This window comes from Pseudophryne corroboree, chromosome 4, assembly GCF_028390025.1.
Source record: "Pseudophryne corroboree isolate aPseCor3 chromosome 4, aPseCor3.hap2, whole genome shotgun sequence".
In the NCBI taxonomy this organism is placed as follows: domain Eukaryota; kingdom Metazoa; phylum Chordata; class Amphibia; order Anura; family Myobatrachidae; genus Pseudophryne; species Pseudophryne corroboree.
The window spans coordinates 479,119,202-479,146,872 of record NC_086447.1 but is presented as its reverse complement, the minus strand read 5'-3'; the positions used below and the strand labels follow the sequence as shown (position 1 = coordinate 479,146,872).

General features: G+C 46.8%; 1 protein-coding gene across 1 annotated transcript in view; it reads left to right on the top strand.

Moving 5' to 3' along the window:
• The window catches only part of PREP (prolyl endopeptidase), a 354,821-nt gene that overhangs the window by 63,448 nt on the left and 263,702 nt on the right, over window positions 1-27,671 (top strand). The window contains exon 4 of the mRNA XM_063917051.1: window positions 23,422-23,552. Coding sequence (XP_063773121.1) covers window positions 23,422-23,552 — 131 coding nt within the window. The remainder of the gene's footprint in view (window positions 1-23,421; window positions 23,553-27,671) is intronic.

Genomic DNA, 27,671 nt, shown 5'->3' with positions numbered 1-27,671 from the left:
TCAGAAACAACAGTAGGCACGGCCCAACCCGTAAGATTAGTATCAAAGGCCCCTAGCGGAGGGACAGGTGAGGTCGTATCAACGGGTAAGTACGGCACCATACACTATGCTGAAACCATTTCACCACAGGCTGTAGAATCTACTCAGAATGATATTATTAAACTTAATCCCGTTAGGGTAATAGCAGTGCCAAATGGGAAAACGGACACTACAGGAGTCACTCCTGTCAGAAACATTGCCATGCACTGCCCGTTTACCCGAATGGAATTAAGAGCAATAGTGTCTGAATTCCCTGATCCTAGGAAAGATCTAGTTGCTAGCCAGAAATACATCAGAGACCTAGGGAACACTGTAGAGCCCAATAACAAAGACTGGCAGATATTGCTGAGGGCATGTTTACCCTCCAATGTCGACCCAGAAAGGTTTTTAGCTGACTGTAAATTAGATGGAGAGGTACCCCTTACGGATGTGTACAACTCAGACAATGTAAAGAGGATAAATTTACAGCTGAAGGAGTATTTTCCAGCTGTAGTCAAATGGAATAGAATTTTCTCCATTAAACAAAAAGAGACAGAAACAGCTGCTGATTATTTTCATCGGGCACTACTAGAAATGGCAAAATACACAGGCATAGAAGACATTAAGACCAATGCAAATCATAGAGAAGTAGCAGTATCTGTGTTAATGGATGGTTTAAAAGAGGTATTGAAAGCAAGGGTACAGACCACGCAACCATGTTGGCGAGGTCTGTCGGTGGCTACTTTGAGAGAGGCTGCTATTGATCACGATCGAAATATCACCAGACACAGGGAGTCACAAGGTGATAAGTTAATGGCCGTAAGTATACAGGCTTTGACCACAAGGCAACCTTCGTATAAACCTCCGACCCCTGTGGGTAAGTCAAATGTGGTAACTTGTTATTTTTGTCATAGACAGGGACACATGGCACGAGACTGTAGAGCGAAAAATTCACAAAAATCATACCAACCCCCTAGACAACGACATGACACACGAAATTGGGATCAGGGTCCGCAGAGACGGAGTTATGAGCCACATACAGGGGAAACAAAAAGATATCCCCCAAAAGGAGACTGGCAAGCTTCTGGCAGTTCCCATTTAACCCCTTCTCAAGTAGTTGCTGCCAGCGGGATTCAGGGAGGTCACCATACCCAATAGGGGTGTGGCCACACCTGTAATCTGCAACCAGTAAAATTGATTGCAAGTCTTGGAAGTGAACCCGAAATTGCAATTAATGTAGCTGGTAAATCATTAAACTTTCTTGTAGATACGGGGGCGGCCAAATCAGTGATAAATTCGACAGTGGGCATGAGAACCACTGGTAAGACAATTCCAGCCATGGGAGTAACGGGAGTAGTCCAGCACTACCCTGTTAGCAAACCAGCCGAGATTACAATAGGGCCTTTACATACCAAGCATTCCTTTTTGCTGGCTGCATCGGCACCGACTAATCTCCTGGGAAGAGATTTATTGTGTAAAATGGGGTGCGTCATTTATTGTACTCCTGAAGGTGTATTCTTAGACATACCTGAGAATAACGCTCAGGAAGTACGAGACATGTTAGACTCCCCATCAAAATTAATGACACATACCGTTATGACAAATAGGACTCCATCCCAAGTAGAAGAAATGACATCCCAAATACCAGAGTCACTTTGGACTAAAGATGGACAAGACACTGGATTAATGGTAAACGTAGCTCCAGTAGTTGTGCAAGTAAAAGATGGTAGGATAGCTCCAAAAATCCCACAATACCCTCTGAAGCCAGAGGTGGAGTTAGGAGTATATCCCGTAATAGAGCGCTTGCTACAACAGGGCATTCTGGTAAGAACATCCAGCACTGCCAATAGTCCCATCTTCCCTGTGAAAAAGAGTGGGGGGAGGGGTTACAGGCTAGTGCAGGATCTAAGGGGGATTAACAAAATAGTTGAGAGTCAGTTCCCCGTAGTGCCAAATCCAGCTGTCATCCTTATGCAGATCCCTCCCACTGCGAAATTTTTCACTGTTATTGACCTCTGCTCCGCTTTCTTCTCGGTACCTCTGCACCCTGACAGCCAATATTTGTTTGCATTTACATACAGAGGAGTCCAATACACATGGACTCGATTACCACAAGGTTTCATAGACAGTCCAAGTATATTTTCCCAGGCTTTGCATGATTGTTTACAGTCTTTCCAACCAGAGAGTGGATCAATATTGATACAGTTTGTGGATGATTTACTACTGTGTTCAGATTCATTGGAAGCGTCCCTGAAGGATACGAAACAGCTCCTGTTTCATCTTTCAGACACAGGACACAAGGTTTCCAAAGACAAGTTGCAATTATGCCAAACTAAAGTAAAATATTTAGGACACTGTCTAACACAAGGACTGAGACACCTGACCGCTGATAGAATCCAAGCAATTAGAGACATGACTCTGCCACAAACCCAGCAACAGATCAGAACGTTTTTAGGAATGTGTGGGTATTGCCGTAGCTGGATCCCAGGATTTTCCATTCTAGCATTACCTTTGCAGGAGATGGTCTCATCAAACAAACCTGATCGGATTTTGCATACAGACGAATCCAAGATGGCATTTGAGAGACTCAAACAGTGCCTAACGCAGGCGCCAGCATTAGGTATGTCAGACTATGGGAAACCCTTTGAGCTGTACGGAACAGAAAGTGCTGGTTGCGCGGCAGGCGTCCTAACCCAAAAGCACGGTGATGCCAGCAGGCCGGTAGCATACTACAGCGCTCAGCTAGATACGGTAGCGCGATCCCTCCCCACATGCTTGCGAAGCGTTGCTGCGATAGCATTGCTAGTAACGAAAGCGAAGATGTAGTGCTAGGTCACAACCTCACAATCCATACACCACATGCAGTGTCAGCCTTGCTAAATTCTGCCCAAACCAGGCACGTCTCATCAGCGCGGTTTACAAGATGGGAATTGGCACTAATGGCCCCCGTAAACATCACCATAAGGAGATGCAGTGCATTAAATCCTGCAACATATCTCCCAGGTGTGCCTGCACAGGCACAAAGGGTGGAGGATGAGAGTGATGGGGAAGGAGGATTTAATACAAAAGATGACATGCATGATTGTATGGAATATTTGACCCAAAATTTCACGGCAAGGCCTGACATCAGTGACAACCCACTGGAAGATGTAGATTTTACTTTCTACACTGACGGTAGTTGTCACAGACAGTCGGACTCGGGAGACTTGTGTACTGGATACGCAGTCGTAGATGACCAAGGCACCATAGAAGCAGAACCGCTAGGCCCACCTCACTCAGCCCAGGTTGCTGAACTGGTTGCCCTAACCAGAGCATGTGAATTGGCTAAGGGCAAGTCAGCCAATATCTACACCGATTCTAGATACGCCTTCGGGGTAGTCCATGATTTCGGAGCCCTATGGCGCCTCAGAAATTTCATGACGGCAGCTGGTACACCGGTAGCGCATGCAGCTCACATCAAAAGGCTTCTAACAGCGATACAGGAACCCGACAGAGTGGCTGTTATCAAGTGTAAAGCACACACATATAGCCAGGACCCAGTATCACTTGGTAACAGCCGAGCAGACGAAGCTGCTAAGTTAGCAGCCGGTACCCCCTGACAGACAGACACCACACAACTGATGGTATTTAATACCATCAACACACAGAAGTTGTGTGAAATACAAAATTTGTGTTCCACACAGGAAAGGGCAGTCTGGAAGGCAAAAGGATATGGCCAGGAGTCCTCAGGACTCTGGACGGATGGACAAGGTAAACCAGTGGCCCCCAGAGCATATCTTCCATGTTTAGCTGAAGCAGCACACGGGCTGACTCATCTGGGCAAGGAGGGAATGTGCAAGTTGGTAAGAGCATATTGGTGCGCCCCAGGATTTTCATCCCATGCAGGTAAGAGAGCAATGTCATGCCTTACCTGTTTGAGGAAGAATATCGGAAAGGCAATACCAACAAAACCATCTCATATCCCACCTACAGGCGGCCCTTTTCAGGTAATACAGATTGACTTTATACAATTACCCCCTTGTCGAAATTTGAAATATGTACTTGTTTGTATAGATGTATTCTCAAATTGGGTCGAAGCATTTCCTGCGGCCACAAATACCGCTATGTTTACTGCTAAGAAAATTGTGCAGGAATTTGTATGTAGATACGGTATCCCTAGAATAATTGAAAGTGATAGGGGTACCCATTTTACAGGTGATGTCTTTCAAGGAATGTGTAAGTTGATGGGAATTGATAGTAAGCTGCACACTCCATACCGCCCCCAGGCGAGTGCGAAGGTGGAAAGAGTGAACAGCACTATTAAAAATAAACTGAGTAAAGTTATGGCAGAAACAGGATTGACATGGCCAGAAGCTTTACCCATTGTACTATACAGTATCAGAACCACTCCCAGGTCCCCTCTTAATCTGTCCCCCTTTGAAATCTTGTTTGGTCGACAACCGCATGTTATGATTAACCCTCAGGATGATTTGAAGTGTAACAATGAAGTGACTGTAAAATACCTGGTTAACATGAGTAAACAGCTAAGGAATCAAAATGATAATTTGAAGTTGGTGATTCCTGATTTGCCAGATAGTAATTGTCATGACATTGAACCTGGGGATTATGTAATGATACGGAATTTTCTACGCTCAGGTTGCCTTATTGACAGATGGGAAGGACCATACCAAGTCTTATTGACTAGCACTACAGCATTGAAGGTTGCCGAGAGAGAGACTTGGGTTCATTCGTCCCATTGTAAGAAGGTTGCTGATCCAGAGAGGTCCCGTGATAAAGAACAGACGGTAGAGGAAGTTGTATCACTGGAGTGTCTGTTTCAGGAGGACTGAGGCGGCACCTGAGCTTTGAAAATCATAAGATCGGAAGCAGTTGTCGATCCCCTGTTCCCTTTTATTGTTTTCTCCACTTCCCATCCCATCTCCCTCAATTATTTTTTCCCTCTTCTTACTCTTCTCCGTTTCCTCCTATAAGATGGACTTGCCCCAAGAGACTGTGATCCGGATTTTCCTGTTGACCATGATGTTGACCAGAGCAGTCTGTTCCGGCGAGAGTACCATGGAGGTCGAGAGAGGTTCTGGAATGGGTTCTGATGACAAAGATGGAGGCGTAGTTTTCCAAGAGCAACTTAACCAACAAGTAAAGGCGAGTATCAGAAAACGATCTGATAGCATTGACAATAGAAGGAATTGTGAAGGATTGTTAGCTGAAGAAAACTGTATCTGTAGGCTCTGTGACAATGTAGTTGAGGATGGGTGCATCAAGAAATGTCAGTCCAGTTTTAATATCCACATGGACCGGCATCCATTGAGTGACTATCACTCCTTAGTGGGTAATGTGTTAAATCAGACAGATTGTTGGGTATGCTCTCAAGTACCTCAAGGCCATAGCAAATCAGGATTAGTACCATTCCCTTTAACGGTAGGGGAGGTACTTGAGCTAAAGGGTGGGAGACCGGTGGACAGGAGGTTTAATATCTCCAGTCCTCCTAGTTTGAAGCTCCACCAATATCATGTGGATAGATCCCTAGTATGTTTTAACATTTCCAATCCCCGAAAGCCGGGAAATTGGGAAGTGTCATGGAATAACCAAACCATGACCTTTTCATACAGAGCCGATAGAATGCCAACAGATACAGAGCTTATACGCCACATAGCCGGTAGGGAAAAATCTTTCCGATATAGGTATACCCTAGGAAATAGGATCATGAGAGTTGGAGAGGTATCACCAGGATACTGTGCACATATCATACAAACAGATACGTGTACTAGACAGATGGGAGAATTAGGGTTAGGAGATTTCACATGGAAGATGTGTAATATGGTTATGTCCTACTCCGTCCCATATGTTCTCCCCGATGATGCATATTTCATATGCGGGAGGAAGGCGTATAAGTGGCTTGCCCCAAACTCTGAAGGATTGTGTTATATTGGAAAAGTACTGCCTGAGGTAATGACTGTATCACATACCAAAATGAAAGATATACACCGTGGTGCCCAAGCTCCTTATACTCACACTCATTACGAGCACGTCGTTAAAAGGCAACTGACAGAAAGGACAGAGCACCCGGCCTCTGATCTGATCCATGAATCCACCGGGATTCTGGTTCTACTTGCGTTAGATTTCACTCGCACCGCTAGAGGAGTGCTGAACTATAGATATATATCTGCGCTTGCAAATTTATTAGACAATATCACTGAAATGTATGACGACACTTTTAGATATACCGGAAGAGAGCTCCAAGCTTATAAAACAGAACTAGTTCAGCATAGGATGGTTCTTAATTATCTCACGGCAGTGACAGGTGGATATTGTGTCACACTGGCAACGCAGTACGGCGTGAAATGCTGCACTTATATTACGAATAGCACCGAGGACCCGGTCGAGGTCATAGACCAAAAGATGGACGATATTCTCCAATTAAAGTGGGAATTTCGCAGGAGACACAATCTCACCCTTGCTGCTGTGGGTAATGAGCTGACCGGTTGGGTGTCATGGTTGAACCCGCGAAATTGGTTCTCTGGTTTAGGAGAATGGGCTCAAGGAGTCATAATGGATGTAGGGAAGTTTCTTCTATGTATCTTAGGTGTTGTCATATCGATTGGCTTGATATTTAGATGCGGTCAGGCTTTAACGAAGTGCAAACGGAGTACCAGGGTAATGAGTCTAAGGAGTGAGGAAATTGTAATTCCAATGGATTTGATCTATGACCCAACGATAGAGACAATGATGTGATGAAAATGTGATTCTACGGTCCGTTTCTTTCACCTGTTTCTCCTTTTTCTCCAAGATAAAAAGACCCGCTTGGAAGAGGAATTTGATGACCTTATATACAGACAACAGATGGATTAAAGAAGAAGTTTGACAACCTTGTACACAAACAACAGATGGACTATGCCATAGACCCCCAGTTTCCCTAGAAATTTTAAATTTACGCTAGCCCAACTTTTTTTGTAAGTCTATGGACATTGACAAGGCTTTTTGCATACCGTTAATAGCAAAAGCCCAAAGGAGACTTCAGACAAGACTTCAGACAAGACCTCAATCGGCAAATGTATATTTCTCTGACGTCCTAGTGGATGCTGGGACTCCGTAAGGACCATGGGGAATAGCGGCTCCGCAGGAGACAGGGCACAAGAATAAAAGCTTTAGGATCAGGTGGTGTGCACTGGCTCCTCCCCCTATGACCCTCCTCCAAGCCTCAGTTAGATTTTTGTGCCCGAACGAGAAGGGTGCAGGCTAGGTGGCTCTCCTGAGCTGCTTAGAATAAAAGTGTATTTTAGGTTTTTTATTTTCAGTGAGTCCTGCTGGCAACAGGCTCACTGCATCGTGGGACTAAGGGGAGAAGAAACGGACTCACCTGCGTGCAGAGTGGATTGGGTTTCTTAGGCTACTGGACATTAGCTCCAGAGGGACGATCACAGGTTCAGCCTGGATGGGTCCCGGAGCCGCGCCGCCGGCCCCCTTACAGAGCCAGAAGAGCGAAGAGGTCCGGTGAAATCGGCGGCAGAAGACGATCCTGTCTTCAGACTAAGGTAGCGCACAGCACCGCAGCTGTGCGCCATTGCTCTCAGCACACTTCACACTCCGGTCACTGAGGGTGCAGGGCGCTGGGGGGGAGCGCCCTGAGACGCAATATAACAGATAATACCTTAGGTTGGCAAAAGAATACATCACATATAGCTCTTGGGCTATATGGATGTATTTTAACCCCTGCCATTATTACAGAAAAGAGCGGGAGATAAGGACGTCGTGAAGGGGCGGAGCCTATCTCCTCAGCACACAAGCGCCATTTTCCCTCACAGCTCCGCTGGAAGGACGGCTCCCTGACTCTCCCCTGCAGACTTGCTACAGAATCAGGGTAAAAAAGAGAAGGGGGGGCACTATTGGCAGCTAAAAATTATATAAACAGCAGCTATAAGGGAATAACACTTATATAAGGTTATCCCTGTATATATATATAGCGCTTGGTGTGTGCTGGCAGACTCTCCCTCTGTCTCTCCAAAGGGCTTGTGGGGTCCTGTCCTCTATCAGAGCATTCCCGGTGTGTGTGCTGTGTGTCGGTACGTGTGTGTCGACATGTATGAGGAGGAAAATGATGTGGAGGCGGAGCAATTGCCTGGGTTAGTGATGTCACCCCCTAGGGTGTCGACACCTGACTGGATGATCGTATTTAAAGAATTAAGTGATAATGTCAGCACTTTGCAAAAAACGGTTGATGACATGAGACAGCCGGCAAATCAATTAGTGCCTGTCCAGGCGTCTCAGACACCGTCAGGGGCCCTAAAACGCCCGTTACCTCAGTGGGTCGACACAGACCCAGACACAGATACTGAGTCTAGTGTCGACGGTGAGGAGACAAACGTAATGTCCAGTAGGGCCACACGTTACATGATCACGGCAATGAAGGAGGCATTGAACATTTCTGACACTACAAGTACCACAAAGAAGGGTATTATGTGGGGTGTGAAAAAACTACCAATAGTTTTCCCTGAGTCAGATGAGTTAAATGAGGTGTGTGATAAAGCGTGGGTTTCCCCCGACAAAAAACTGCTAATTTCTAAAAAATTATTGGCACTATATCCTTTCCCGTCAGAGGTTATGACGCGTTGGGAAACACCCCCTAGGGTAGATAAGGCGCTCACACGTTTATCTAAACAAGTAGCGTTACCGTCTCCTGATACGGCCACCCTCAAGGAACCAGCAGATAGAAGGCTGGAAAATATTCTTAAAAGTATATACACACATACTGGTGTTATACTGCGACCAGCAATCGCTTCAGCCTGGATGTGCAGTGCTGGAGTCGCGTGGTCGGATTCCCTGACTGAAAATATTGATACCCTGGATAGGGACAATATACTGCTAACTATAGAGCATTTGAAGGATGCATTACTATATATGTGTGATGCACAGAGGGATATCTGCACCCTGGCATCAAGAGTAAGTGCTATGTCCATTTCTGCCAGAAGAGCGTTATGGACGCGACAGTGGTCAGGCGATGCGGATTCCAAACGACATATGGAAGTATTGCCGTATAAAGGGGAGGAGTTATTTGGGGCTGGTCTATCGGACCTGGTGGCCACGGCAACGGCTGGAAAATCCACCTTTTTACCCCAGGTCACTTCACATCAGCAGAAAAAGACACCGTCTTTTCAAACTCAGTCCTTTCGTTCCCATAAGTACAAGCGAGCTAAAGGCCATTCCTTCCTGCCCCGGGGCAGAGGAAGGGGAAAAAGACTGCACCATGCAGCCGCTTCCCAGGAGCAGAAGCTCTCCCCTGCTTCTGCCAAGTCTTCAGCATGACGCTGGGGCTTTACAAGCAGACTCAGACATGGTGGGGGCCCGTCTCAAGAATTTCAACGCGCAGTGGGCTCACTCGCAAGTGGACCCCTGGATTCTACAGGTAGTATCGCAGGGGTACAAACTGGAATTCGAGGCGTTTCCCCCTCGCCGGTTCCTGAAGTCTGCTCTACCAAAGTCTCCCTCCGACAGGGAGGCAGTTTTGGAAGCCATTCACAAGCTGTATTCCCAGCAGGTGATAATCAAGGTACCCCTCCTACAACAGGGAAAGGGGTATTATTCCACGCTGTTTGTGGTACCGAAGCCGGACGGCTCGGTGAGACCAATTTTAAATCTGAAATCCTTGAACACTTACATAAAGAGGTTCAAATTCAAGATGGAATCACTCAGAGCGGTGATAGCAAACCTGGAAGAAGGGGACTATATGGTGTCTCTGGACATCAAGGATGCTTATCTCCACGTCCCAATCTACCCGTCTCACCAAGGGTACCTCAGGTTTGTAGTACAAAACTGTCATTATCAGTTTCAGACGCTGCCGTTTGGGTTGTCCACGGCACCTCGGGTCTTTACCAAGGTAATGGCCGAAATGATGATTCTTCTTCGAAGAAAAGGCATCTTAATTATCCCTTACTTGGACGATCTCCTGATAAGGGCAAGGTCCAGGGAACAGTTAGAAGTCGGAGTAGCACTATCTCAGGTAGTGTTACGTCAGCACGGGTGGATCCTAAATATTCCAAAATCGCAGCTGATTCCTGCGACACGTCTACTGTTCCTAGGAATGATTCTGGACACAGTCCAGAAAAAGGTGTTTCTCCCGGAGGAGAAGGCCAGGGAGTTATCCGAGCTAGTCAGGAACCTCCTAAAACCAGGCCAGGTGTCAGTGCATCAGTGCACGAGGGTCCTGGGAAAAATGGTGGCTTCTTACGAAGCGATTCCATTCGGAAGATTCCATGCAAGAACTTTTCAGTGGGATCTGCTGGACAAATGGTCCGGATCGCATCTTCAGATGCATCAGCGGATAACCCTGTCGCCAAGGACAAGGGTGTCTCTTCTGTGGTGGCTGCAGAGTGCTCATCTACTAGAGGGCCGCAGATTTGGCATTCAGGATTGGATCCTGGTGACCACGGATGCAAACCTGAGAGGCTGGGGAGCAGTCACACAGGGAAGAAATTTCCAGGGCTTGTGGTCAAGCATGGAAGCATCTCTTCATATAAACATTCTGGAACTAAGGGCCATTTACAATGCCCTAAGTCAAGCGAAACCCCTGCTTCAGGGTCAGGCGGTATTGATCCAATCGGACAACATCACGTCAGTCGCCCACGTAAACAGACAGGGCGGCACGAGAAGCAGGAGGGCAATGGCAGAAGCTGCAAGGATTCTTCGCTGGGCGGAAAATCATGTGATAGCACTGTCAGCAGTGTTCATTCCGGGAGTGGACAACTGGGAAGCAGACTTCCTCAGCAGACACGACCTCCACCCGGGAGAGTGGGGACTTCACCCAGAAGTCTTCCACCTGATATTAAACCGTTGGGAAGAACCAAAGGTGGACATGATGGCGTCCCGTCTAAACAAAAAACTAGACAGATATTGCGCCAGGTCAAGGGACCCTCAGGCAATAGCGGTGGACGCCCTGGTAACGCCGTGGGTGTACCAGTCAGTGTATGTGTTCCCTCCTCTGCCTCTCATACCAAAGGTACTGAGAATCATAAAAAGGAGAGGAGTAAGAACTATACTCGTGGCTCCGGATTGGCCAAGAAGGACTTGGTACCCGGAACTTCAAGAGATGCTCACGGACGAACCGTGGCCTCTACCTCTGAGAAAGGACCTGCTCCAGCAGGGGCCTTGTCTGTTACAAGACTTACCGCGGCTGCGTTTGACGGCATGGCGGTTGAACGCCGGATCCTGAGGGAAAAAGGCATTCCAGATGAGGTCATCCCTACCCTGGTCAAGGCCAGGAAGGACGTAACCGCAAAACATTATCACCGCATTTGGCGAAAATATGTTGCGTGGTGTGAGGCCAAGAAGGCCCCTACAGAGGAATTTCAACTGGGTCGTTTCCTCCATTTCCTGCAAACAGGACTATCTATGGGCCTAAAATTAGGGTCCATTAAGGTTCAAATTTCGGCCCTGTCGATTTTCTTCCAGAAAGAACTGTCTTCAATGCCTGAAATTCAGACATTTGTAAAAGGGGTACTGCATATACAGCCTCCTTTTGTGCCTCCAGTGGCACCTTGGGATCTCAATGTTGTGTTGAGTTTTCTAAAGTCACATTGGTTTGAACCACTCACCACTGTGGACTTCAAATATCTCACATGGAAGGTGACGATGCTGTTAGCCCTGGCTTCAGCCAGGCGTGTGTCAGAATTGGCGGCTTTATCATATAAAAGTCCTTACTTAATTTTTCATTCTGACAGGGCAGAATTGAGGACTCGTCCTCAATTTCTACCTAAGGTGGTTTCTGCATTTCACATGAACCAACCTATTGTGGTACCTGCGGCTACTAGGGACTTGGAGGACTCCAAGTTGCTTGACGTTGTCAGGGCCCTGAAAATATATGTTTCCAGGACGGCTGGAGTCAGAAAATCTGACTCGCTGTTTATCCTGTATGCACCCAACAAGCTGGGTGCTCCTGCTTCTAAGCAGACGATTGCTCGTTGGATTTGTAGTACAATTCAGCTTGCACATTCTGTGGCAGGCCTGCCATAGCCAAAATCGGTAAAAGCCCATTCCACAAGGAAAGTGGGCTCATCTTGGGCGGCTGCCCGAGGGGTCTCGGCTTTACAACTTTGCCGAGCAGCTACTTGGTCAGGGGCAAACACGTTTGCAAAATTCTACAAATTTGATACCCTGGCTGAGGAGGACCTGGAGTTCTTTCATTCGGTGCTGCAGAGTCATCCGCACTCTCCCGCCCGTTTGGGAGCTTTGGTATAATCCCCATGGTCCTTACGGAGTCCCAGCATCCACTAGGACGTCAGAGAAAATAAGATTTTACTTACCGATAAATCTATTTCTCGTAGTCCGTAGTGGATGCTGGGCGCCCATCCCAAGTGCGGATTGTCTGCAATACTTGTATATAGTTATTGTTACAAAAATTCGGGTTATTATTGTTGTGAGCCATCTTTTCAGAGGCTCCTTTTCGTTTTATCATACTGTTAACTGGGTTCAGATCACAAGTTGTACGGTGTGATTGGTGTGGCTGGTATGAGTCTTACCCGGGATTCAATATCCTTCCTTATTATGTACGCTCGTCCGGGCACAGTATCCTAACTGAGGCTTGGAGGAGGGTCATAGGGGGAGGAGCCAGTGCACACCACCTGATCCTAAAGCTTTTATTCTTGTGCCCTGTCTCCTGCGGAGCCGCTATTCCCCATGGTCCTTACGGAGTCCCAGCATCCACTACGGACTACGAGAAATAGATTTATCGGTAAGTAAAATCTTATTTAAACTCACATAGTTTATCAATGCATTTACCATAAGTGTTCTTTATCTTCATCTCTACAACCTTCAGGTAACAACACACATAGTCGATAGGGAATACAGGCACAGATATCAGCATTCCCATATTCCCCCATTCATGTATCATCAACTAAAATGTGCTCCCCCATTTTGTTGCAACCAAAAGCCGAAAAGAGCTCGGTAAAGTTTGACAGCCCATCCACAGACCCGTACCACGGGATAAGAAGGAATTCAAATGTATACTTCGCAATACCTCGAAGCTTGATTTAAGACACGTACGGCACGATGATACATGACCCCCCAAACATGGATTCATACACACATGCTTCTGCTATCTCACTAGGTCATACCCTTTTCTCACCTTCTCCTCTCCTCCCCTACCCAACCATAGAAATATTTACACATGACATATATTTTTCTCTTTTTGAAATGTTTTAGGAAGTGGCAGTTATTGGTGACTGCCAAAGGGTGGACTGTCAAAGTCAGAAAAATATCATGATGCACACTACCATATTTGCACCTCATGCGTGTCCCCGCTGCGCGTGCCCACGCTCTCCCGTGCGTACGCATACCCGCTGGTGCGTGCACCCGCAGGCGCACGGTATGCGCATTTACGGTAGAGTTTGTGTGCGTCTAGCGGACGACTCGATCGTTACATATTTTAACCATATAATGTATTTTGTAGATTATGGTCCCTTTGATAGAATCTGAAAGTTTAGTTAATGTAGCATGTTCATGAACAAAGAGATCCCTCTTTGTTTGATACGAAGGGTCAGACAAGGGTTATACAGTGGAGTTTAGTATCCATCGGAAGAGTATTTAATTAGCAATATTCCGGTGTTGGTTTGACGCGGATTAATCGCTCGTGCGAATAGTTATGGACATAAGCAGTTTATGGACTTTTACTATTATTTGCACTTTATTATCCATGCGGCGGGAAACCTAGTTTCCCACCCACCTGAGCAGTTGGAAATAGTCACAGCCCACCTGTATGAATCAACCTATGACCTTTTGTTATAATGCGAAGACGAATTCCTGTGTCCAATGAACAATGAGATTGTAGGGACCATTGTATTGTATTGTGTGTGGTGTATATATATATATATATACGAGCCGATCTGATCCAGCTCCACTCTACTCTCTTCAACGGTTCTCATCACTGATAATCGGGAGCTGGATATTCAGAAAGGCGCATGCGATTGTTCCCCTTGTGCGTAAGTTTCTCCGCAATCATATTGTCTTTATTGTTATTGTGAGCCATATCTCTCTCTCTCTTCTCCCCTTTTCTCTCTCTTTTCCTCTTAAAGTGTTATTGTGCTGTTATTGTATTTCATGTGTAGTTATCTGGTTAGTTAGTCTATGTTATATTGGTAGTGTATGACTTGTATTGTATTATTCTTTTGCAAATAGAACGTTCATATAAGGTGTTAGAACCTAAGATCGGTATCTGTGTATTTCTTATATTTCTAAGTATTCTCTGAGCGTCGGAGACGCTCGTACAGCTTTCAAGTTAATAAGGTTACACTGTGTTACATTTACACCCTATCACTACACCAAGGTTTACTGCATAATACATTGTTTTATGGTATAGTTATAAAGGTTTTACACTGTGAGCGTCAGCGCCGCTTGTGATCTCCTCGTGGTCCCGAGCGTCCGCTACGCTAATAGCGTATCATTACGGTAGTCGGCAGCCTATAGCGTGCCTGCCTGTGATCTCTTGGCCGTGAGTGAACGCAACGCTTGAGCGTCTCGACTACGGCTAAGCGATTGTTACGCAACGTGCGTACCCTTACGGTATTCCATACGCCAATAGCGTACTGTGTTCTTTGACCTCTTAAAGGGTTTTAAGTAAGATAAATATTTAGCTTTATCACTAGACACTGTCTATCTATCAACCGGATACCGTTATGGGTCTATATGAGGATTCTAATTGAGGTTCTTTACCCCCTTTCAAGAGGAGGATTGTATTTGCTGCAGTGAAAGAGGGGTAAATAGGATCAGTTTTTAAAATATGTTAGTAGAGCTCAGTTAGGACTGGTAATATATCTTGTTTTAATATTTTATAGTATTCGGGGCCTAGGCCATCCGGCCCTGGCGCCTTCCTTAGTCGTAGAGATCCTATGGCTTCTATTACTTCTCCAAGTGACATTTTCTTATTATCTCCCCCTGTGTCTGTGTCAGTTTTGTGAAGTTTGCATCTGTCAGAAATGTATCGTCAATGCCTCCTCTAGTGGGTTCGATGAGTACAACTGGGAATAAAATTTCTGAAATATATTAACTATTTCTCTGTCGTCCTAAGTGGATGCTGGGACTCCGTAAGGACCATGGGGAATAGCGGCTCCGCAGGAGACTGGGCACAACTAAAAGAAAGCTTTAGACTACTGGTGTGCACTGGCTCCTCCCACTATGACCCTCCTCCAGACTTCAGTTAGAATCTTGTGCCCGGCTGAGCTGGATGCACACTAGGGGCTCTCCTGAGCTCCTAGAAAGAAAGTACGGTATATTTTAGGTTTTTTATTTTACAATGAGATCTGCTGGCAACAGACTCACTGCAGCGAGGGACTAAGGGGAGAAGAAGCGAACCTACCTGACTGGAGATAGTTTGGGCTTCTTAGGCTACTGGACACCATTAGCTCCAGAGGGATCGAACACAGGACCCGACCTCGATGTTTGGTCCCGGAGCCGCGCCGCCGGCCCCCTTACAGAGCCAGAAGCAAGAAGTGTTCCTGAAAATCGGCGGCAGAAGACTTCTGTCTTCAACAAGGTAGCGCACAGCACTGCAGCTGTGCGCCATTGCTCCTCATGCACACCTCACACTCCGGTCACTGATGGGTGCAGGGCGCTGGGGGGGGGGGGTGCCCTGAGGGCAATATAAGACACCTTGGCTGGCAAATCTACACCATATATAGTCAGGAAGGCTATATAGGTGTAAAAATACCCCTGCCAGAATTCCAGAAAAAGCGGGAGAAGTCCGCCGGAAAAGGAGCGGGGCCATCTCCCTCAGCACACTGGCGCCATTTTTCCCTCACAGCTCCGCTGGAAGGACGCTCCCTGGCTCTCCCCTGCAGTGTCAAGCTACATAAGGGTAAAAAAAGAGAGGGGAGGCACTAAATTTAGGCGCAGTATATATAATATAAGCAGCTATAAGGGAAAAACACTCATTTATAGTGGGATCCCAGTGTTATATAGCGCTCTGGTGTGTGCTGGCATACTCTCTCTCTGTCTCCCCAAAGGGCTTTGTGGGGTCCTGTCAGAGCATTCCCTGTGTGTATGCAGTGTGTCGGTACGGCTGTGTCGACATGTTTGATGAGGAGGCTTATGTGGAGGCTGAACAGATGCCGATAAATGTGATGTCACCCCCTGCGGGGTCGACACCTGAGTGGATGGTTCTGTGGAAGGAATTACGCGACAGTGACTTGCATAAAAGGTTTGACGACATACCAAATGTGGGACAGCCGGCTTCTCAGCCTGTGCCTGCCCAGGCGTCTCAAAAGCCATCAGGGGCTCTAAAACGCCCGCTACCTCAGATGGCAGACACAGATGTCGACACGGATACTGACTCCAGTGTCGACGACGATGAGACTAATGTAACTTCCAATAGGGCCACACGTTACATGATTGAGGCAATGAAAAATGTGTTGCACATTTCTGATGTTACCCCCGGTACCACAAAAAAGGGTATTATGTTTGGAGAGAAAAAACTACCAGTAGTTTTTCCTCCATCTGAGGAGTTAAATGAAGTGTGTGAAGAAGCGTGGGCTTCCCCTGATAAGAAACTGGTAATTTCTAAGAGGTTACTAATGGCGTACCCTTTCCCGCCAGAGGATAGGTCACGTTGGGAAACATCCCCTAGGGTGGATAAAGCGCTCACACGCTTGTCAAAGAAGGTGGCACTACCGTCTCCGGATACGGCCGCCCTGAAGGAATCTGCTGATAGAAAGCAGGAGGCTATCCTGAAGTCTATATATACACACACAGGTGTTATACTGAGACCAGCTATTGCTTCAGCATGGATGTGCAGTGCTGCAGCTGCGTGGTCAGATTCCCTGTCGGCAAATATTGATACCCTAGACAGGGACACTATATTGCTAACCGTAGAGCATATTAAAGACGCACTCTTATACATGAGGGATGCACAGATGGGTATTTGCCGGCTGGCATCTAAAATAAGTGCAATGTCCATTTCTGCCAGGAGAGGGTTATGGACTCGGCAGTGGACAGGAGATGCAGATTCTAAAAGGCACATGGAAGTTCTGCCTTATAAGGGTGAGGAGTTGTTCGGGGATGGTCTCTCGGACCTCGTTTCCACAGCAACAGCTGGGAAGTCTACATTTTTACCCCATGTTCCCTCACAGCCAAAGAAAGCACCGTATTATCAGGTACAGTCCTTTCGAGCCAATAGGGGCAAGCGGGTTAAGGGCGCGTCCTTTCTGCCCAGAGGCAGAGGTAGAGGGAAAAAGCTGCAGCATACAGCCAGTTCCCGGGAGCAAAAGTCCTCCCCCGCTTCCTCTAAGTCCACAGCATGACGCTGGGGCTCCACAGGCGAAGCCAGGTACGGTGGGGGCCCGTCTCAAAAATTTCAGCGATCAGTGGGCTCGCTCACGGGTGGATCCCTGGATCTTGCAAGTAGTATCTCAGGGGTACAAGCTGTAATTCGAGACGTCTCCCCCCCGCCGTTTCCTCAAATCTGCCTTGCCAACCACTCCCTCGGGCAGGGAGGCAGTGTTACAGGCAATTCACAAGCTGTATTCACAACAAGTGATAGTAAAGGTGCCCCTACTTCAACAAGGACGGGGTTACTATTCCACAATGTTTGTGGTACCGAAACCGGACGGTTCGGTGAGACCCATTTTAAATTTGAAATCCTTGAACACATATATCAAAAAATTCAAGTTCAAGATGGAATCGCTCAGGGCGGTTATTGCAAGCCTGGACGAGGGGGATTACATGGTATCACTGGACATCAAGGATGCTTACCTGCATGTCCCCATTTACCATCCTCACCAGGAGTACCTCAGATTTGTGGTACAGGATTGTCATTACCAATTCCAGACGTTGCCGTTCGGTCTATCCACGGCTCCGAGGGTCTTTACCAAGGTAATGGCCGAAATGATGATACTCCTTCGAAAGAAGGGAGTTTTAATTATCCCGTACTTGGACGATCTCCTGATAAAGGCGAGGTCCAGGGAGCAGTTGTTGGTCGGGGTAGCACTATCTCGGGAGGTGCTACAACAGCACGGCTGGATTCTAAATATTCCAAAGTCACAGCTGGTCCCTACGACACGTCTACTGTTCCTGGGGATGGTTCTGGACACAGAACAGAAAAAAGTGTTTCTCCCGGAGGAGAAGGCCAAGGAGCTGTCATCTCTAGTCAGAGGCCTCCTAAAACCAAAACAGGTATCTGTGCATCACTGCACGCGGATCCTGGGAAAGATGGTAGCTTCCTACGAAGCAATTCCATTCGGCAGGTTCCATGCAAGAACCTTTTAGTGGGACCTGTTGGACAAGTGGTCCGGATCGCATCTTCAGATGCATCGGCTGATAACCCTGTCTCCAAGGACCAGGGTGTTTCTGCTGTGGTGGCTGCATAGTGCTCATCTTCAAGAGGGCCGCAGATTCGGCATACAGGACTGGGTCCTGGTGACCACGGATGCCAGCCTTCGAGGCTGGGGGGCAGTCACACAGGGAAGAAACTTCCAAGGACTATGGTCAAGTCAGGAGACTTCCCTGCACATAAATATTCTGGAACTGAGGGCCATTTACAATGCCCTAAGTCAGGCAAAACCCCTGCTTCAAAACCAGCCGGTACTGATCCAGTCAGACAACATCACGGCGGTCGCCCACGTAAACCGACAGGGCAACACGAGAAGCAGGACGGCGATGGCAGAAGCCACAAGGATTCTCCGATGGGCGGAAAATCACGTGTTAGCACTGTCAGCAGTGTTCATTCCGGGAGTGGACAACTGGGAAGCAGACTTCCTCAGCAGGCACGACCTCCACCCGGGAGAGTGGGGACTTCATCCAGAAGTCTTCCAACTGATTGTAAACCGTTGGGAAAGGCCACAGGTGGACATGATGGCGTCCCGCCTAAACAAAAAGCTAGAAAAGTATTGCGCCAGGTCAAGAGACCCGCAGGCGATAGCTGTGGACGCTCTAGTGACACCGTGGGTGTACCGGTCGGTTTGTGTGTTCCCTCCTCTTCCTCTCATACCAAAGGTACTGAGGATAATAAGGAGAAGAGGAGTAAGAACTATACTCATTGTTCCGGATTGGCCAAGAAGAGCTTGGTACCCGGAACTTCAAGAAATGATCTCAGAGGACCCATGGCCTCTGCCGCTCAGACAGGACCTGCTGCAACAGGGGCCCTGTCTGTTCCAAGACTTACCGCGGCTGCGTTTGACGGCATGGCGGTTGAACACCGGATCCTGAAGGGAAAGGGCATTCCGGAGGAAGTCATTCCTACGCTGATTAAAGCTAGGAAAGAAGTAACTGCAAACCATTATCACCGCATATGGCGAAAATATGTTGCGTGGTGTGAGGCCAGGAAGGCCCCAACGGAAGAATTTCAACTAGGCCGTTTCCTGCACTTTCTACAGTCAGGGGTGACTATGGGCCTAAAATTGGGTTCCATTAAGGTCCAGATTTCGGCTCTATTGATTTTCTTCCAGAGAGAGCTGGCTTCACTACCTGAAGTTCAAACTTTTGTTAAGGGAGTGCTGCATATTCAGCCCCCTTTTGTGCCTCCAGTGGCACCTTGGGATCTCAACGTGGTGTTGGATTTCCTAAAGTCACATTGGTTTGAGCCACTTAAGACCGTGGAATTGAAATATCTGCACGCGGATATTTGGAAAGTGGTCATGTTGTTGGCCTTGGCTTCGGCCAGGCATGTTTCAGAATTGGCGGCTTTGTCATGTAAAAGCCCTTATCTGATTTTCCATATGGATAGGGCAGAATTGAGGACTCGTCCCCAATTTCTCCCTAAGGTGGTATCAGCTTTTCATCTGAACCAACCTATCGTGGTGCCTGCGGCTACTAAAGACTTGGATGCTTCCAAGTCGTTGGATGTAGTCAGGGTCCTGAAAATTTATGTTTCCAGGACAGCTGGAGTCAGAAAAACCTACTCGCTATTTATCCTGTTTGTGCCCAACAAGTTGGGTGCACCTGCTTCAAAGCAGACTATTGCTCGCTGGATCTGTAGTACGATTCAGCTTGCACATTCTGCGGCTGGACTGCCGCATAAAAATCAGTGAAAGCCCATTCCACGAGGAAGGTGGGCTCTTCTTGGGCGGCTGCCCGAGGGGTCTCGGCTCTTCAACTTTGCCGAGCAGCTACTTGGTCGGGGTCAAACACGTTTGCAAAATTCTATAAGTTTGACACCCTGGCTGAGGAGGACCTAGAGTTTGCCCATTCGGTGCTGCAGAGTCATCCGCACTCTCCCGCCCGTTTGGGAGCTTTGGTATAATCCCCATGGTCCTTACGGAGTCCCAGCATCCACTTAGGACGTCAGAGAAAATAAGAATTTACTCACCGGTAATTCTATTTCTCGTAGTCCGTAGTGGATGCTGGGCGCCCATCCCAAGTGCGGATTGTCTGCAATACTTGTATATAGTTATTGTTTAACTAAAGGGTTATTGTTGAGCCATCTGTTGAGAGGCTCAGTTGTTATCATGCTGTTAACTGGGTATTGTATCACGAGTTATACGGTGTGATTGGTGTGGCTGGTATGAGTCTTACCTGGGATTCAAAATCCTTCCTTATTGTGTCAGCTCTTCCGGGCACAGTATCCTAACTGAAGTCTGGAGGAGGGTCATAGTGGGAGGAGCCAGTGCACACCAGTAGTCTAAAGCTTTCTTTTAGTTGTGCCCAGTCTCCTGCGGAGCCGCTATTCCCCATGGTCCTTACGGAGTCCCAGCATCCACTACGGACTACGAGAAATAGAATTACCGGTGAGTAAATTCTTATTTTCACTACTATTATTTGTGTTACTTTTTTTTCCGAATCAAAAAACTCCTTAATGAAGTAATGAGATTTACTGGGTTTAGTTAAAGATGCCAAGAGTCTCCCCGTTCGGTTTCCCCATCTATAGTAGTGATTCCATATATAATCTATAGAAGTTCTCGGCCGAGCTAGTAAAAAGCCTTCCAGTATTTGCCTATTTTGTTTATACATCCTAAAGTTATCATCTGAAAGATTCACGATAAATTCTTTCAAACTCTCTGATGAACTCCTGCTAAGGACTTCATTTTTTTGATTATTTTTCTTCATTTTTTTGATTATTGCCATAATATGATCTATGTTCCGAATTCTCTAATATAAAGTTCTCCCACTTAGTTTTTAAATATGTTTGAAAATCTTCTGAGTTCTAGAAGTACGCGGGGAATCTCCAGATTGGGGGATCTTTTTTGGCTTCTGGAACACATAGGGCCATACTTAACATAGTGTGGTCCGATATCACCATTTCGGAGATCTCCAGCTCGCTGGCGTCTGAAATCAGCCTCTCCGCGATCAGAAAATAATCTATTTGTGACATAGACCTATATACCCCTGAATAACAAGTATATGTTCTTTCTGAAGGATTACACAACTTCCAATAATCCCTCACACCAACCAAATTTTTCAGGTTTTCCAAACCGTTTGTTCTATTTGGCCCCCTTATACTTGTGGATGTTGATTTATCCATATCGGAGTTGTCCACCCAGTTGAAATCCCCCCAATTATTAAATTTGGATAGTTCCTTTGCAGGAGAACATAAGAGAGCCTTTTAAAAACTTATTTTGTGCCGTATTTGGTGCATATAGATTTTCCAGCGTATATTTGACCCGGTGGATCTGGATTACCACGATCGTATAACGGCTTTCTGGGTCAATCACTCTATCCAGATCTTCATATGGTATATGTCTGGCCAATACGATTGCTACTCCCCTTGTTTTAAACTGAAGCTGGCGCATAAACAATCCCCTATCCAATTTGCTCTAAGTCTAGACTCACTGTCATTTCTCCAGTTAGTCTCCTAGATAAAAGATATGTCAGAGTGTTTCCTCTTCAAATGTTCTACTACTCTTTTCCTTTTTACTGGAGAGTTCATCCTACTGCACATTTAGGGGTATATGCAATTAGCGGCGAATCGCGGCAATTTTTCGGCCGTTTTTCAATTCGACAGTCTAATTTCGGCAAGTGGGTGCCGAAATTGACCATATGCAATAAAAAACGGATTCGACAGTCCCGCTGACGAAAAACGGCCGATTTGACGGATTTTGTTCCGATTTTTTAAAAACGGGTAAAAACGTGAAAAAACACGAAAAAAAATGGCGTGGGGTCCCCCCTCCAAAGCATAACCAGCCTTGGGCTCTTCGAGCTGGTCCTGGTTCTAAAAATCCGGGGGGAAAATGGACAGGGGATCCCCCGTATTTTTAAAACCAGCACCGGGCTCTGCGCCTGGTGCAAAAAATACGGGGGACAAAAAGAGTAGGGGTCCCCCGTATTTTTTACACCAGCATCGGGCTCCACTAGCTGGACAGATAATGCCACAGCCGGGGGTCACTTTTATACAGCGTCCTGCGGCCGTGGCATTAAATATCCAACTAGTCACCCCTGGCCGGGGTACCCTGGGGGAGTGGGGACCCCTTCAATCAAGAGGTCCCCCCCCCCCCAGCCACCCAAGGGCCAGGGGTGAAGCCCGAGGCTGTCCCCCCCCATCCAAGGGCTGCGGATGGGAGGCTGATAGCCTTGAGAAAATTACAAGAATATTGTTTTTTCCTGTAGTACTACAAGTCCCAGCAAGCCTCCCCCGCAAGCTGGTACTTGGAGAACCACAAGTACCAGCATGCGGGAGAAAAACGGGCCCGCTTGTACCTGTAGTACTACTGGAAAAAAAATACCCCAATAAAAACAGGAGACACACACCTTGAGAGTAAAACTTTATTGCATTTTATTAGATTCACCCACCAAAGTGTGGCGGATTGAAAATGACGAATTTACTGTTGTCGAATTTCCAAACTTCAATTGAATATACTTTTGTCGAATTGCCGCATTTGTACCATTGCAGAAAAGTCGAATTTGACAAATGTCGAATTTCAAAAAGTCGAATTTTGAAAGTCCGTTTTTTTGACGGAAAGTACTGAATTGCATTGTCGATTTTTTTTTTTTTTTGGCGAAAAAGTCCAGTTTTTCGACAATTTCGGGAATTCGACCGCAATTGCATATACCCCTAAAAGTCCAGCTGGCTCCTAGATTTCAATAACTGACTTCTGAATTCTACATTATTTTGGCCACCCATGGCTTATACTATTTCATTAATGGCGTGCCTCATGGATCTATTGACAAGCAAATATAGCGATATGGACTTGATACTACTCACAAGTATTTTAACAAATTGATTGGTTAAAGGGCATGTTAAATATTGTGTGGAGAGAAGTATCAAACCTCGCAGATACTGTAGGTAAAGCGCCAGCCAATCCGCTTCTGTCAATTAACAGGCTGTGTTTGAAAAATTACAGTTAAGAGCTGATTGGCTGGTGCTTTATCTGTTTCTACTTTCTTTCTTAAAGGTTTGGTACATCTACTCCTGTGTGTATTATGTATGTACCATATTTTATTTTATTTGACTGGTGAACTGCTCATATTAACATTTGTCTTTTTACCTCCATACAGGTATTTTTATTTCTACAATTCTGGCCTTCAGAATCAGAGAGTGATGTATGTTCAGGACTCTCTAGATGAGGAACCCAGAGTTTTTCTTGATCCCAATACATTTTCTGAAGACGGCACAGTGGCTTTGCAAGGTAAGATAGCTTTCTTTTAGGTATAATCAGTTTAAGTGCAATAAACCTTTTACATATGCTTTGTGTGATTTTTGCCACTATTTAGCTAGATCAGCTTTTCTCAAACTGTGCGCCGCGGCACCTGACGCACTTACAGGGGTGCCACAGCTGGGAGGTTACGTCCGGTCCCAAATCAAATGATTTGGCCAGGCAAGTAATTTAGCTGTGCCGCACTGCTGCTGTAGCTACAGTGCGCGGACCTTTAAACACAGCAGTCACTTCCGGTCCAAGCCTCCGCAGCCGGCTCCCACTCCCGCATTCTAATGAGCTGCTGTTCAGGTGGACCCCAGACCGCTCCCATTGGTCAGCAGGGATTCCATTGTCCTGTGCAGGTGGTGGAGCTGCCAGTCGCTGTACTTGAGTGTCCGCTGCATGGCTCAAAGGCGCCTAACTATGCAAGTTCTGGTTAGTCACGAGTGTGCAATGGCAGGTAGGGGAGCGGCAGAGGGTGAGTGTTAGTCACTCACTGGCACTACAGGGTTCATGGATTGCACAGCCCTTCTCCTTCTGTGCGGTGAGAGCAGAGGGGGAAGCACTGGGGGCAGGGGGCAGCACCAGAAGTATTACCATGCCCAACACAGCATAAGTGAACTAAAGGTTGACAGGTAAGCTATATTTTCAGATTTTCGACTTTTTTTACTGAGTGTCTCAATATGAAACTGCTAGCGGGGATGGAGATCATTCAGTTAAGCGCTACACATGGGATGTGGTCAAGATGCTGGCTGTCGGGATCCTGGCAGTCGGAATGCAAACGCCGGAATCCTGACAGCCTTCAGAATGCCGACGCTGGAATCCTAACAGGGTCAGGAGATTGTTCCCGGCATCCAGACTGTAAGTATAGTGGGCTGGTTAGGGTTAGGGCCTGGGGAGTTGTTAGGTTTATGTGCCACCCGGGAAGGGAGGGGTTTGGTTCGGGGAGGGGTGAGGCTGGGGTTAAGGATAGGCACCATCTGCGGTTAAGGTTTAGGCACAAAGGAGCGTGGGTTAGGCTGCAGGGAATGGGGGATTAGGTTTAGGCACCACTGGGGGAGGGTTAGGGTCAGGCACTAAGTAGGGATGCTAGGGTTAGGCTGTGGATAGAGAGGTTTAGGAGTAGGGGAGAGTGGGGAACAGTGTTACCTCCATCCCCTGTCGGGATTTACACTATCGAGATGCCAGCGTCAGTATTCTGACCGCTGACATCCTGTCAGCAGGGATATCATACTGATCCCTACACACATAGGAGATTATTATGGTAAAGAGAACCTTGCTTGCTGTTGCTAGTGTTACATTACTTGAGTGGTACCAACTAAATCTTGACACTAGTTGAATTTGTGGCTAGGGGTGCCATGAAAAGAGTCAGGGACACTAAGGGTGCCATGAACTGAAAAAGTTTGGGAACCACTGAGATAGATGTATAATTGGGATAAAATCAAGTGGGAGTGCTTGGCTTTGCTTCCTCATATTCTGCTGTACATTATATAGAGTGGGATGATATATAAAAACAAGTTTTCTACATGCCAACATGTGCCAGATGGCAAATAACCATCCCATCTGTCACCTCAAAGTACTGTGTGTTATCACATACCGACCATCGCCTTATTTAATTTGAACTCCTTCTAAAATCCAGTTTGAACCTTATTACTGTATTAAATAATGATCTCTGGATGCCTTTGTTCTATCAGTGTTCTATATTTTTTTATTTACATTGGTTAATGTGACTCCTTAAGCGATAAAAAGGCATCATCTTACTATTTTACGTGCCTTCCGCAATTGATATTATATTGCAGTGCCAATCTTTGAGCTTGTCAATTCCTACAGATACCACAACATGAGTGTGTGATATCACAAAGCAATTGCTGTTTTCATATGCCTCAACATTGTAAATGACAACGTAGTAGTAGTAGTAGTCGTAGTAGTCGTAGTCGTAGTCGTCTTTTATTCTACAGTAATACCTGTGGGTTCACACATGTGGTCATGCTGTGTTGCCCATTGTTTTAGCTGTGTTCCATTAGCTATCATTGAACCAAGCATAATTTAAAGATGTGCCTTTGTCCTTCATTACCTCAAATGTTCCATGCAATTGTTTTAGGCAACAGTGATCCCTTTTCTCGAATGTCCTAAGTGGATGCTGGGGACTCCGTAAGGACCATGGGGATTAGCGGCTCCGCAGGAGACTGGGCACAACTATAAAGAAAGCTTTTAGACCACTGGTGTGCACTGGCTCCTCCCGCTAAGACCCTCCTCCAGACTTCAGTTAGATTCTTGTGCCCGGCTGAGCTGGATGCACACTAGGGGCTCTCCTGAGCACCTAGAAATAAAGTATATTTAGGTTTTTTATTTTCAGTGAGATCTGCTGGCAACAGACTCACTGCAGCGAGGGACTAAGGGGAGAAGAAGCGAACCTACCTAACAGGTGGTAGTTTGGGCTTCTTAGGCTACTGGACACCATTAGCTCCACAGCGATCGACCGCAGGACCCGACCTTGGTGTTCGTTCCCGCAGCCGCGCCGCCGTCCCCCTTACAGAGCCAGAAGCAACGAAGAGGTCCGGAAAATCGGCGGCAGAAGACTTTGTCTTCACCAAGGTAGCGCACAGCACTGCAGCTGTGCGCCATTGCTCGCAATGTACACCTCACACTTCGGTCACTGATGGGTGCAGGGCGCTGGGGGGGGGGCGCCCTGAGCAGCAATAAATAACACCTTGGCTGGCAAATATACATCAAATATAGTCCTAGAGGCTATATAGATGTAAAATTACCCCTGCCAGTATTACAGAAAAAGCGGGAGAAAGTCCGCCGAAAAGGGGGCGGGGCTTCTCCCTCAGCACACTGGCGCCATTTTTCCCTCACAGTTCCGCGGGAAGGAAGCTCCCTGGCTCTCCCCTGCAGTCTGAATACTACAGAAGGGTAAAAAAGAGAGGGGGGTCACTAAATTTAGGCGCAGTATACATATTATATATATATATGATATATAAAAAAGCAGCTATAGGGAAAACACTCATTGCTAGTGGGATCCCAGTGTTATATAGCGCTCTGGTGTGTGCTGGCATACTCTCTCTCTGTCTCCCCAAAGGGCTTTGTGGGGTCCTGTCCTCTGTCAGAGCATTCCCTGTGTGTTTGCGGTGTGTCGGTACGGCTGTGTCGACATGTTTGATGAGGAGGCTTATGTGGAGGCGGAGCAGATGCCTGTAAATGTGATGTCACCCCCTGTGGGGTCGACACTTGAGTGGATGGTGCTGTGGAAGGAATTACGTGATAGTGTCGACTCCTTACATAAAAGGTTTGACGACATACCAAATGTGGGACAGCCGGCTTCTCAGCCTGTGTCTGCCCAGGCGTCTCAAAAGCCATCAGGGGCTCTAAAACGCCCGCTACCTCAGATGGCTGACACAGATGTCGACACGGATACTGACTCCAGTGTCGACGATGAGGAGACTAATGTAACTTCCAGTAGGGCCACACGTTACATGATTGAGGCAATGAAAAATGTGTTGCACATTTCTGATGTTACCCCCGGTACCACAAAAAAGGGTATAATGTTTGGAGAGAAAAAACTACCAGTAGCTTTTCCTCCATCTGAAGAGTTAAATGAAGTGTGTGAAGAAGCGTGGGCTTCCCCTGATAAAAAGCTGGTAATTTCTAAGAGGTTACTAATGGCGTACCCTTTCCCGCCAGAGTATAGGTCACGCTGGGAAACATCCCCTAGGGTGGATAAAGCGCTCACACGCTTGTCAAAGAAGGTGGCACTACCGTCTCCGGATACGGCCGCCCTGAAGGAATCTGCTGATAGAAAGCAGGAGGCTATCCTGAAATCTATATATACACACACAGGTGTTATATTGAGACCGGCTATAGCTTCAGCCTGGATGTGCAGTGCTGCTGCTGCGTGGTCAGATTCCCTGTCAGAAAATATAGATACCCTAGACAGGGACACTATTTTGCTAAACGTAGAGCATATAAAAGACGCACTTTTATACATGAGGGATGCACAGAGGGATATTTGCCGGCTGGCATCCAAAATTAGTGCAATGTCCATTTCTGCCAGGAGAGGGTTATGGACTCGGCAGTGGACAGGTGATGCAGATTCCAAACGACACATGG